This window comes from Belonocnema kinseyi, chromosome 7 (genome assembly GCF_010883055.1).
Source record: "Belonocnema kinseyi isolate 2016_QV_RU_SX_M_011 chromosome 7, B_treatae_v1, whole genome shotgun sequence".
Classification (NCBI taxonomy): Eukaryota; Metazoa; Arthropoda; class Insecta; order Hymenoptera; family Cynipidae; genus Belonocnema; species Belonocnema kinseyi.
The window spans coordinates 36,253,893-36,268,199 of record NC_046663.1 but is presented as its reverse complement, the minus strand read 5'-3'; the positions used below and the strand labels follow the sequence as shown (position 1 = coordinate 36,268,199).

At 27.2% G+C, this 14,307-nt stretch overlaps 1 protein-coding gene across 3 annotated transcripts in view; it reads right to left on the bottom strand.

Moving 5' to 3' along the window:
- Positions 1–1,462: 1,462 nt before the first annotated feature.
- Positions 1,463–14,307, bottom strand: part of LOC117175978 (Y-box factor homolog) — a 56,865-nt gene continuing 44,020 nt past the window's right edge. The window contains exons 6-8 of one of the 3 annotated variants that reach the window (XM_033365872.1): positions 13,662–13,892; positions 5,249–5,311; positions 1,463–1,542 (exon numbers count right to left, since the gene is read on the bottom strand). In XM_033365872.1, the coding sequence (XP_033221763.1) occupies positions 1,498–1,542; positions 5,249–5,311; positions 13,662–13,892 (339 nt within the window). In that variant the 3' untranslated portion in view covers positions 1,463–1,497. The remainder of the gene's footprint in view (positions 1,543–5,248; positions 5,312–13,661; positions 13,893–14,307) is intronic. The other 2 variants (XM_033365873.1, XM_033365874.1) reach the window with 2 other exon arrangements.

Genomic DNA, 14,307 nt, shown 5'->3' with positions numbered 1-14,307 from the left:
ATAAAAATCAAGGATATAGTCCAACTAGTGAGATTGGAGCAATGTTTGAGAAACTTGAATAGAAAGAAAAATTGTATACTTTATTTCCTGAGGATGTTGCTACAAACTAAAATTTAAAAAAAGAGCATCATGCAAAGTTCTATAAATCTCTCTCTCTCTCTCGCTCTCGTTCACTCTCATGACAAATCACACACGCGTTGTCAATCGAGCATTTTATAATCCGTACGTTCAGCTCCGACAAGAGCATCGATCGAAAATATTATGCTTGACGAATTTGACTGAAATAAAAACATGCAGGACACATTCGACTTGTAATGATCGACACTAATTTTGGAGCCTAAAGTCGGCATCGACTGTCCCATCGTCAAATAAAAACGACAAGTCCAATCAATAATATTATTAAAGAGTACAATTTTTACGCTCATTCGGTTCCACCAGGGTTCGAATTTCAATTTTCGTCTCGGGAACAATCAAGCGTAAGAATTAAAGACGACAAAACATGGGGTCTCAAGAATTTCAAATTCAGTGATTGACGGCAAAACATTATAGCGCAAATTACAATTTCATCCTGTCGCGCGCTAATGTAAAACATTTCAACGAGTCTTTAAACGCGCGTCAAAAGCCTAAATACGTTTATTTAGTGATCGTTGTCTAATTGTAGAAAGAAAACAAAAACAAAAAGAGAAAATGGAAAACGGTAGAAATCTCAAAAAAATTCTTAAACGAACTTTAATGGAAAAGTCAGAAATAACTTAGGAAACAGAAAATAATAATAAAAAAATTTAAAAAAAAAAAAAAAACAAGAACAAAAATAACTGCATTCTTTCTTTTCCTTTTCTCGAAATCTTCGCTACTGCTCCAACGATTCGACTCTCCTGTACTCTCAACACATTTTACTTTTATACTGCCTTCGATTTTACTTCATCCACAATCATGGATATTTTTAGCGTCACAGATCTAAGAGCTTCGCATCAGCCAGAACGGATGCTTTCGTTTAAATTTTGTTATTTTCTTTCACTAGCGAAACAAATACTTGCTACACCGGGGTTAATCATAACCTTGAGTTGAGCCTTGATAGATTTTGGTAGGATGGTTACTTAGCGTTATTAGGTTATTAAAGTAAAAAACGAAAGATAAAACATTTCACAACAAACGAAAAAAAACCATCAGTAGTAGGGTTTTCTCTCTATCGCAATAGCTTGTTTCTGATTTTCACCACTATCCTTTTACCTCCAAATGTGTTTACATGTCGGAATTTTCTTTTGCTTTCGTGGGGAGAGTGTGGAGTAGCGTTTGCTGGTATCTTTTTTTTTTGAAAATTTTGTTTGAATTTTTTTTTTTTTTTTTGATTTTTTAAATTGTTATAGAATTGTTGTTGCTGCTTTGTTGCTGTTGCTGCTGATGTTACTTACACTGCTTTGGTGTATAACGGGTGTTGGTGTTATAAAGGAGTGTTTACTTCGCGATGGTGGTGGTAGTAGTAGCAATTTTTGCTGGTTAAGCTGTGCTCTCGGTGGTTGTATTTTGCAGTGGTTGGCTCTCCTAAACAGACACAAGACGGAAATAATTAAACTAGAGCGTGCGTATCTCGAAAAAGAGACGAAGTAAAATTGTTCCCCGGACGCTAAAAGCAAGTTATACATGGATCACCACTCTCCAGTATGTAGATCAATTTTAGGTGAAAAATAAGATTTAATTTATTATTCTAAATTTTTAATATCACATGGGCATTTCACTAATAAAAATAAATTTAAAACCATTTAAGATCAAAGATTTAAAAAAACTGACCGAGTGATCGTTATAAGGAAAGAAAAAAATTTCCTGTCATCTCCCGGTTCACAAACATTTTTCCAGGTCAATGAAATTTAAGAAATCGAACTTTAAAGTTAACAATTTTTTCGATTTTAATTAATAAAAAGTAAAATGAAAATGAAAGCACTCAAAGTAGAACTCTTGAATTTCAAACTTTTGAAAATGAAGTTTAAAAGTTTTTTTAATTCAATAATTTTGTATTCAAATCTGATTCAAATGCACCAGACTTTACACGTATAAAATTGAAGCTACTAACACTTTTAAACTGAAAATGTTAAAATTAAATTCAATTAAACTGCCAAATATTTTTTTTTAATTGTACAGTACATACATTCAAAGTCAGTTCTAAAACTATAAATCCACGTTATTATTTCCAATGCTCTAAATTGAAGAATCAATCAATGAATTAGAATTTTTGCAAAATTATATCATTTAACGCAATTTTAAACTAAAAACATTAAAAATTGAACGATCAAATTTTTTTATAAACTGAACACTTCTTAAATTAACCCTCAAACGGTACACTCCAACCCAGCATAAGTAAACGGTTCACTGGTGGGAATTGGTTTATTTGCAATGTTAATATTAATTATTCAATATATCACACATTTAACATATATATTTAATATATGTGGGGATAATCCGCTGCAGCTGTGTTTGCGTAAATGCCAACAAACTAAAAAAAAAAATCGGGTGCGAATTTGCACCAGTGTACCGTTCAAGGGATAAAGGTTAAATTATTTTAATTTTATATAGTTTAAACATCCTTAAAATTTCAAAATTTTCCTAATTTTTTTTAATCCTACCAAACTGAATAAAATTCCTTAAAATCCTCAGCATTCATTTTGGTTAATTTTGTAAATCCTGTTAAATATTCGCTCAAAATTAATTTTACGAAATAAAAATTTTTTTTTAATTTTTTTTTAGGATATGTTATTTATTCTTCTGAAGCCTTTCAAAATTCTTAAAAGCTTCGAATTTTTTGTTCGGAATCTGCCCAAATCTATATTTGGTTTCGACAAACGTAGACACTTTGTTTAAATTATTTGAAATAATTACAGAATATAAATTAATTTTGGATTTTATTCAAAACTTCTAAATATTTCTAGAACAATTCAACAATTTGACTGACAAATTCCTTTTTTTCTAATAGAACAATTAAAATTGTAACGTTCAAATTTTAATCTTTTCGTTTGATTTGAATATTTAATTTATAATTACTGACTTTAAATGAACAATCAGATATTTCTAAATATTAACTGTTATTTTTCTTAACTGAAAAATTGAAAATTGAATGGTATAAAAATTGATTATTTTGGACTGAAATCACACTTTTTAATTATTTTAAAGTAAAATACAATTTTAAAAATTATGAATTAATATATATTCATAGTTGATCAGCTAAATATGTTTTTTTTTTAATGTTCGATTTTAAACGTTTCTAATTTTTAATTGTTTAATCCTTAGTAACTACATTTTAAAATTATTTTAATATTTGTAGCCAAAAATCTGGTTTTTCTAAGCAGTTGAAATTTCAACAAAAAAAAGTTAATTTTCAACCATATAATACAAATTTTTAATCCAAAAGAATGAAAATTAATTTTTCATAACCTATTTTAACGTCCAACCAAGTAGTTGAGTGTTCAATCAAAAAGCATGTAATATTAACCAAATCGTTAAATTTTCAACCAAATAGATAAGTTTTTCACCAACAAATTTAATTTTCGACCAAAACGATGCATTTTTAACAAAATTAATGATTCTTTAAACTAAACAGACTAATTTTCTACAAAAAAGGTCAATTTTTAAAGAAATAATTCAATTTTCTACTAAAATAATTGTATTTTCAACCAAAGAAAATTTCCAACCAGGAAGATTAAGTTTCTACCACAGGAAGATTAAGTTTCTACCAAAAACAAACGAAATTTCAACAAAATGTAAGAACTTTCAACCTGAATTTTGCATTAAAAAATTAATTTACCATCAAATAGTTGAATTTTCAACTAAATAATGATGAATCTTCCACCAAAACAGATTAGTTTTCAACCAAGCGGTCGAGTTTTTAATCAAAAGTTTAAATTTCTATAAAAATATTTGAATATCCAGCCCAAAAAGGAATAATTTTTACTAGAAATATTTGGACACACCTATTTGGTTCTATTAATTCAATAACCAAATAAAATATTCTAACTATTCCTGATTTAAAATTGATCTCTTATGGTTAGAAACTTTTATTATTTGATTGAAAATTTAATTGTTTTAGCACAAATTCAACAATTTGGGTGGTCAACTTTTTTGCTTGAAAATTTAACATTTTGGTCCAAAATGAACTGTTTGGTAGAAAAATCATAATTTCTGCCTGAAATTTTAACTGTTTTGTAAAAAATTCGCCTTTTCAGTTCAAAAATCAACGTTTCTTTGCTTCGAAAATAAATATTTTTTATTTGAAAATTTATCTTTCTTAGTGAAAATGCATCTTTATTAGTAAAAGATTTATCAGAATTTTATTTGGCGGCAAATTCATTTCCTTTATGAAATCAACTACTCTTAATTTAAAATTAAAACCTTTTTAGGTTTAAATATAAATTAATACAGTTTTTGTAAAAATTAAAATTAATATTTTTTAGTTAGAAGTTAAACTTTTTCGTTGAAAATTCAATTACATAGTAAACAGTTGAACTACTTTATAAAAAATTAATTTATTTGTTTCATTATTTTCATTAGATTTTAATTTCATTAGAGTATTATTAATTATTATATTTTTTATTATTATTTTATTCAATTTATTATTTCATTAGATTCATTATTTGTTTTGTAAGTTAATCTATTAAGTTGAAACTTCGTCGTTTTTTGGTCAAAATAACTATTTTATTCAACATGAAACAATTTGTTTTTTTTAATTTGTTCACAAAATATTTGAAAATGGTATCAAGAATCTCGTTCAAAACGTCTTGATTTCCAATACCTTGAATTTCTGTTTACGAATCTTAAAAAACGAATCGAAACTTTGTAAAAAAAAAAAGAAGGAAATGTAGAAAATTAGGTCAAAATTCTCGATTTTAGGAATTTAAATTGGGGGGGGGGGGGGGGCAACTATAATCCCTGAAGTAAGCTTTAAAATTATCTAAGATATGAAAAGAAGACGCCTAGTCCATTTTATTATGTATTAAAAATAAAAAATTAACAAAAACTTTTAAAAAAGCAGAACCACTTTCAGATTCTCTTAATGGCGTACATTAATTGTCAATTAATATTGATGACAAATACGTTCATCAGAAGGGAAGCAGTGTAAAATGCTTGGACCAGAGATCAAGATGCTCACAATTTTCTTCTTGCAAAAGCGGAAAAAGGAAATAATGCTTGAGGGAGTTGACATGGTTCTATTTGAGATGCAAATGCAAATTTAACGAAAAACAGAAAAGTAAATCTACTTTACCTGGGGAGCAGGGGCACTGGCAGGTGCATCTTTATCTTTAGGTGCATCCGACTTCTGCTCCGACTGAAAAGAGTACCAAAAAAGAAACGTGCAAAGTGTGTGCTCAAGCTCTACTTCCAATAGCAATTTTCGTCGGAGAATCGCTCCCAACTTTTATACGTGCTCAGAATTTTCAGATAAACTTGAGACGTGTGAATAATTCAACTCGATCAAAGGAAACTTGTTCCATTTTATAGGGAAATATACAGGGCGACTGTACTATTTCATAAGAATCTCCGGTTTTATTCACGTTTTTCGAAAATCTGTCCCGGTAACTTCAAATTTTACAGGGTGTCTCTCTCTCGACGGCCGATTTTAAATCTCCGGTCATTTTCTCGTTTTCTCCCAATCAATTAATTATTTAATTATTTGCAAACTGATCAAACACAAAGCAAAATAATGCTCTTTATCTTCATTTTCAAGACAGATTCAACTTTCCATAAACAGTCAAAATTTTTATTTTTTATAACAAATAAAATAAAATACACCACCGCCACTTAATATTTGGACACACATTTTTTAGCATTTAAAATTGGGTTAATTTTTAGATTTTTATTTTGATCATTTTCTGAGGAAGCTTTTGTAAAAATAGTTGAAATTTGTATGTTTATTTACATATTTAATAACACCTAAACTAATAAACAAGCACAGCTCAAGCTGGCACAACAAATACAGAAAAAGTGTAATTTTTTCAGATGAGAAATATGTTTAACAAAATTATAAAACAATCATGAATTTTCAATTAAAAAAAACCTTTAAAACATAAATTAATTTCATGTTTAATTTTATTTTCTTGCAAATGAGATTACTTCAATTTTTTCAAACTTTTTAATTTCAACTTTAACTTCTTAGAGTGCAAATAAAAAAAGAATAAATATGTTTAATATTTGATGCTGCTATTCAGAAATTAAACTTTAAAATAAGCCCTTGAAAAATGTTTATAATTTCAAATTGTATAATTGGGTTTCAATTTCATTTTAGACAAGTCGTAATTTTCATTCAATTTTAATTAATAAAAGTAAACTTTATTTCTTTTTATTATTAATTATTATTATTAGCTATCAGCCTTTTTTTACAATTTTCACTATTTTAAAACTCTTTTATGTGACAATATAAAAACACTGCTTCGAATTTAAAATTCCTTACTTTTTGAGAATGAAAGTAAAAAAAAGTTTAATTAAACGCCTTAAAATTTAAACAGAAAACAAAAATTGGATATTTTAAAAACTTTTAATTCAATTCAACTCGAACTCTGAGCTGGAACTTTTTTTTAATGTAATAATCAAAACTGAACTGTAAATTAAAGCACTCAAATTGAATTCCTGGAATAATAAATATTTTATCTTAAAAAGTTGGAAAATAATAGCGAACATGCTAACGGACGTCACCGTACACTTTTTTTGTGGGTTAATTGGACAAAAATTAATTTTGATAAACGACCCTAACCTTAAAATAATGCACATGAATAAATTGTTCATTTAACTCAATTAAATTTTTTGTTATTATCCCTCAAAAAAGAGTCCCGGGACGTCCGTCATGATATTTTATAGCATCTCCGCATTCAGTTTTTCAAAATTTTCATTTCTGTGGAAAAAAGCTTGGGGAACTGTATCCGATTGATCACACGACCAAGTATCACATGCCCTTAATTTAAATTTGAAAAATTGAGGCTTAAAAAATGTTTAATTCAACCAATCAATAATTTATATGTAAAAAATTGAAGGCTTTTATTTAAATTAAAAAAATAAATCAATGTATCTGTAAATTTTCAAAATTATATTTGCACATTTCTAGTATTTTATTTATAAATGTTAATTCTAAATTAATAGTCAAATATTGCTGAATATGATAAAATTATTTTTTTCTTTTTAATCAAAACATTTTAATTTAAATGGGTAAAAATGAATTACTTTAGACTAGAACAATATTTAAATAAGATTTGCAATTTAATAAAAGCATTTCATTACGAACCTATTAATTTAAAATACAAAAATAAAATAAAAAAGATAAATTTTTAATCATAAAGTTTCAATTACACATTTAAATTTATTTGACTGTTGTAGTCAACGAATTAAAACAGTTCAATTTTCAACTTAAAAATCGGTAAATTGTCCAATTTCGAACAGATTCAGAATAGTCTTAGAAAATAAATCATTGCTCAATTTTTTGACCTCAAACTATGGTTGAATTTTAAAAATCATGAATCAATTAATTAATTTATTTTATTTTTATTTTCAAATTGTTTAAATTTAAAATATGTGTTTAAAATCCTCAAATGGAAAATTTCTTTAATAAAAGGATTTAGAATCTTTGAACAATTTTGGATTATTTTGGTGATTTTCATCGGTGATTAGTATTTTTAATATATATAAAAAAAGTGTTTTAAAGAAAATTCACATATTTTTAACAACTTTAGATTATGCTAGCGTTTTACACAAAAAATGGTATTTAAAAACAAAAATCATTATAGTTCGAACAAGATTTAGAATCTTTTGAATATTTTGGATTATTCTAGTTTTTTTTTGTCAGCAATTGATATTTTTAATTTTTTTTTTTTTTAATATCTTAAAGATTCAAAAATTTCAAGAATTAAAGATTATGATCCCGTTTTAAATAAAAAAAGTGACTATTATAAAATAATAACCATTATAGTGAAAACCAGATTTTAATTTTTTGACCAGTTTCAGGTTACATTACGGGCGTTCACAGAAAATCGGTTATTTTAACAAAAGTCATTATATTTTAAAGGTTCTTAAGTTCGCAACATTTTTAGGTTCGTTTCGAGATTTACACAAAAAGTTGGTACTTTGAAACAAAAACATAATTTTTTTAAAAGAATTTTGCAAGAATTTTGGATTACGGCAGAGTTTCTCGTCAGAAATTGAATTTTTTATTTAAAAATTACTTTAGATTAAAAAGAATATTAAAAAATTTATAACAATTGTAGGCTATGTTAACATTTTTAATTGGAATTGATGATTTTAGAGGATTCCCAGTTTTTTTTAAAACTCGGTTTATAAAAATGAAACATTCTCTAACATTTTTAAAATTAAATGTTTTCTGAAAAAGGATCTTCTCCTTAGCTTCGCTGGGAATTTAATCACAAAAATTCCGATTGCCAGTCGGATGCTTTTCCCTTAAGCTACAAGAGAAATATAAAGAAGCATCCTTTTTCAGAAATACACGCAATGTTTTAACAGGTGTTAACAGTCAAGTTTTTTTTTTTTAATCTGTATTATTATCAAAGAATAACAGAATTTCTTAACATCTTTTCAGACTAGATGGAGTCATGAATTAAACATTTTTTTAAATTATTTTGTTTCTGGAAAAAGATCTTCTCTTTCCCTCCGCTCGGAATCAAACTACAGATCTTCCGATTTTCCGTCGGGCGTTTTTCCCTGAAGCTATTAGAGAAGCTTAAGGGAAAATCACCCGACCGACAATCGGAAGTTCTGTGTCTCGATTCCCAAAGGAGCGAAGGAGTAGATCTTTTTTCAGAAACAAAATAATTTAAAAACAAAAAAGTTCAATCATAGCTCCATCTAGTCTGAAAAGACGTTAAGAATGTCTGTTATTCTCTGATGATAATACAGATTCCTTAACAAATTTCAATGTACAACGCCTGGAAAAATAATGCGTGTATTTCTGAAAAAGATTTTTCTTTAGCTATCTCTAGCACAGCTTAAGGGAAAAAGCATCCGACCGGCAATCGAAAGTTTTGCGGTTCGATTTCCAGCGGGGCGAAGGAGAAGATCTTTTTTTCAAACAAAATTTGATTTAAAAAATGTTTAATTGATAGTTCCATCTATCCCGGTTTTACCCCGATGAACAAAATTCCCGGTCAAGCAGACACCCTGATTAAAGAACCTAAAAAATTACGCAATCTTATATAAAAATTTAATTTAATTTTGCCATCAGTCACGATTCATCAACGAATAAAAACTATTCATATACAAGGTTCAACTTTGAATTTGCTTTACTAAAGGAGATGAGCAACAATTTTCAGTACGTACTTGTAAGATTATTCCTCCATTGTTAAATGTTAATTAGCAATCATCTCTCATCTCCTTTTTTCAAGCAAATTCACGAAGTTGTTAGCTGTGTCGAATGTGTGCAAAATGCGAAAGGCCCCAGGCTAGCAGACTAGATCTAGCAATCTAATTAAAGAATAGTATGGCGATACTGAAAACTTTTACTAACAATAAAACGATAGAGAAGGAAGAGAGTACAGTACGGCATGAGTAAAATAAACCGAGAGTGCCGATCCCCAGCACCTCGATCCCTGTTCCGGAAGTTGTGTAGGCTCGCTGAATTCGTGCACGAGAAAGTTTCTTCAAATTAACATAACTATTACATTACAGCACATTCTGAATAAAAGAAAAATTAAAAATAAAAGAAGCAGGGTTCCCACAAAATTACCTAAAATTTCCACGTGTCACAGATCACGTCTTTTTTTTAAATAAAAATAAATGTAACTTTTGGGAACAAGTAAAAAAATAACAGAAACTTTTTTCACATTTTCCAGTGCTAGGGTGGCCGTTTTAAACATAGAAAAAAAAGAAACTTCAAAATATTAACTATTAAGGCTAAATGCTTTTTTATTCGAAGTAACAAAAACTGAAATGTAACTTAAATTTCCAAATTTTTGTACTTACATTTTTTGTAATGAAACAGTCAAAAATTTATACATATAAAATGAAAATTTTAACACTTTTTTATTGAACAATTTTAAACTAAATATAGATAAACGGAAGAAATTTTATTTTTTATAAATGTTCTAAATTGAAGAATGAATCAATACATTGGTACATTTTCAAAATATTATTTTAAGCAATTTCAAGTTACAATTATTGTACATTAAAAAATTACAACTTGTTTCTAAACTGAATACTTTTTAAGTTAGAAGTTTTTTTTTCTTACAAATAGTTACATATTGATGATTGTCCACTTGTTATTTATACATCAAAACCTGCAATTGTTTTCAAATATTCTGAATTATTATAAAAACATGATTTTTTCTAACCAAAAAACTAATCAAATTTTTTTCAAGAATCTCTAAAAACTTTTTTTTATGTACACTTTGTTAAAAAAATTGTTTTAGTTTTTTCAAAGAGTCGAATTTTTTCGTTAACAAGTCTTACAAATAATAAAAAATTTGCCTTAAAATATTGCAGACTCTTTCCTGAAAATTTTGGAAATCATTTGAAACCCTCTTAAATATTTTCTTAAAATTTGAGAATTTTTGTTATTCTCATGAAATCTTTTAAAATCTATAAAAATTTACATTTTTTTAATATGAAATAATTTCAAGTTTAAAACGAATTTTAAAACTAAACAAAACTTCTAAATAGTTCTAAAAAGTACTTAAATATTTTAAAAATTAATAACGGTTCAATTGTTATTCGTACATAAAAAAATCAACAATTTCACTTGCCAATTAATCTTTTTTTAAACAGAACAATTAGAATAGTAACGTTCCAAGTTTGAATTTAGCTCTCCGGAAATTTTAACAATGCCAGGCTTTCTATTCCAAACAGGTCAATATCAAATTATCTATTTTTGAATATTTGATTAGTAATTGTTTGTTTTCAATGAACACTCAAATAATGCTAGATATTAAATAATTGTTTATTATCTAAATTTTTGAATTTCAAATTGAATTATTTCAAAATGGCATATTTTAGATTGAAATAATATTTAATTAGAATCTGAAATTTGATAAAAGGGTTTCATTTTGAATGTTATTAATTTCAAGTTATTTTAAAATTGTAAATATTTCATGAAGTTACAATCAGCAATTAATATTAAAATCTGAAAATTTTTTTATTTTGAACGAATCTAGAATCGTTCTGTAAAATAAATTATTCTTCAATCTTTGATATTCGAACTGAAGATTGATTTTTAAAATAATTAAATAATTTATATTTTCAGTTGATCAACTAAAAAAGTTGTCAAACAAAAAAATTCAACTACAAACGCTTTTAATTTTGTTATTGTTAATGTCTTATTAAATATAAAAATTCTTTTAATTAAAAATGTAATCTCATAAATGAGAATATAAAATGGAAAATTTTTAAAGTACAATATTACAGAATTACTCATTGTAAACTGAATGATATAATAATGATTGAAAAAGTCAAAACCTGAACTTAACATTAAAGAAAAGTAGTAATATTCAGTATATGATTTAAAATTTTTGATATTTCAAATCATTGGTAGAATTTTCTTTTAAAAATTTGTAAAATTCTCGGGACATTTTGCGGGTTTTCCGGTTAAGCGGCCACCCTTAGAGCTGATAAAAAAATCTTTCGACTTACTCCGGTTTTTCGAACTCTGTAGCAGCCAAGTAAAAAAAAAGGATTTGCGAAGGACGTTTACAAAAGCTTTCATTCGTGCAGATGGCCATAGAATTAAAAATCAGAAATTTTGGACGTACATTTCAAGAACTGGAGATACGGCAATCTCGCTTCCATGTTCAACGTCAATACTCTAATTTGAATGTTCCTAAAATTTCGCTAATACAGGCCTCACATTCTCTATGAAATAAAAAATAGGGAAAAAAACCTAATACAATTTTTTTTTAAATGGTCATTTTTAAAGGATTTTTCCAATTCCTTGATAAGAACAAATAGTATGTTAAATAATAAATTATTTCTTATGGATAGTATGCAGAAACGCCTTTTCGAACCCACAAAAATATCGTAAAAAATTGGGATCCATGAAAATATAAAAATCATATTTCAATTGAAAATAATTTACTTCTCAGCGTTTCCAGTTAAAAATGGATTTATTTTCAAGGCTTTTAATTTTTTAACTCGAAAAAAGTAATAAAAGCACATTTTTAAATTGAACTGTTTTTAATTAATGCTGTTAAATTACAAAATTGCAAATTTGACTTTTATAAATAAAACAGTTTAAAGATTTCTGGTCAAAAATATAAGTTCAAGCTCTCACTTCCGATGCTCTAATTTGAGGAATGAATCAGTAAATTTATCAATGTTCAAAATTAGATAATTTTGAGCAATTTTCAAGTTAAAAACATTACTTATATATCGAAATCCAAAATTTCTACAGACAAATTAAAAATTCAACCATTAAAATTGTAACGTTGGAAGATGAATTTTTTTGAAGTTTAATTTTTTAATGTTAACATCTTAAATTCAGAATTTTTGCGTAAAATCAATTATTGATTGATTGAGATTTTTTTTGAATGTCATAAATTCCCTGAGAGTCAATTTAATAACTGTTAATTTGCAAAAAAAAAATATTGTTTGCCAATAGAATTAATAATGATATTAACAACAAGTTGTAAAAATCTAATATTTACATAATTTCAAAATTGAATTTTAAAATTCTTTAATTTAAAATATAAGCTTCAAAATGAAAAGCCAAACTGAAAAAATGGTTAAGTACAAGATTTTAGATTTAGGAATTTTAAACTTAATGTCTAAGGAATTGAAAAAGTTGACAATTGAACTTAGAATTTTAAAAAAGTGAAAATTTGAAATTATTCAAGTTCAAAAGCTTTCAATATGAAATTTTTAAATTAAAAAAAATCTAATCTAAAATTATTTACTTCTAGATGCTCTCCTTTAAAAATGTTGACTATTAAATAAACATACGGTACTATAGGAACCAAATCTTGAAAAAAGGGTACTTTAGGGACTAAACCTGAATATAGGGTAAAATATGCGATAGAGGGACTAGGCCTGTGAGGCCTGCTAATAGAAAATCTGATTGATAAACAATTATATTAGCAACCATTCTTTTTCTTAAATTTTTTGATGCTGAATAATTATTCAAGATTTTTTTTAAGGAGGTTGGTGCAGAAATTTAAAACAAACAATATAACTATCTTATCAAAAGTTTGTAAACAGGTTATAAAATACATCTAATCGTTCAAAAACTCTACATCTGAAACTAAATATAATTGCCTGCCAGGATAAAGTTGCAAGGTCTTTTTTACTGCAAATTTTCTGAATATAAACGCTCTAAACTTAAAATTGCCTAATTTGCGTAAAATATTAATTTAGAATATTTCATACAAGTTTTCAATTGAACAAAGAACTCGGAACCCTTGATTTTAAAGCAACGGCCGTTGCTTTAAAAGGAAAGGTTCCGAGATCTTATTTCTTGCGCCAAAACTAGAATACGATCAAGGAGCAGATCCATGAATTAACTTATTAAAATTTCGCTCCATGCATAAATACGAGAAAAAAAAACATTCTGTCATTGATTTAGAATTTAGAGAGATTACTTTTGTTGCAAAACATTAGAAAAGTGCTAAAAAAGGAAAATAAGAATCTTGAAGATTTTGATCTAGACACCAACATCCTTGAAACAAAATCCTGTTCGCGAGTGAAAAAAAAAATACCTGAACAGGCTGATCACCAGCCTCAACAAGAATCTTGGTGGGAAGTGGTGGAATCGTCTCGACTTTATTATCCGCAGAAGGGGGCTGTACATTTTCTTTATTCGCACTTCGTTTATTACTGCTACTAGTACGAGCTTGACGGGGAACACTTCTTCGATGCCGAGGACGTTGAATTCTCTTGGGAACCCCGTTTTGACCCCCCTCACCAGCACCTTCTTCCTCCTCACTCACCTGACGACGATCGAAGGATTCGGTAACAAAGTGCCAATCTTCATTTAAACATTTCAACAAACTCTACTACAGTGCATCATCGATCCTATTTTGCTAGTCTGGGTTGGCACAATGATCTATTGCTTACAGACTTTCCTACTATCTAATATTCTAATCTAATAATCGTGTGCTTGCAGTTTTCAACCAATTATCATCTATCTCCATTTCTCACTTCAACAATTCCTTAATTTCATTTCAACCAAATATCCAAATATTACACACTCCAATTCACAGGACTGCTAAAACTTTGGCAAATTGTTCTTAACTTTGAAAACATCCAACAAACAAAAAAAAAACTTAAATTTAGCAATCCTGAATAACGAAATAAAGATCTCAGACTTCACAGTCCAACCTGATTTCAAAAAAAAAAAAAAAA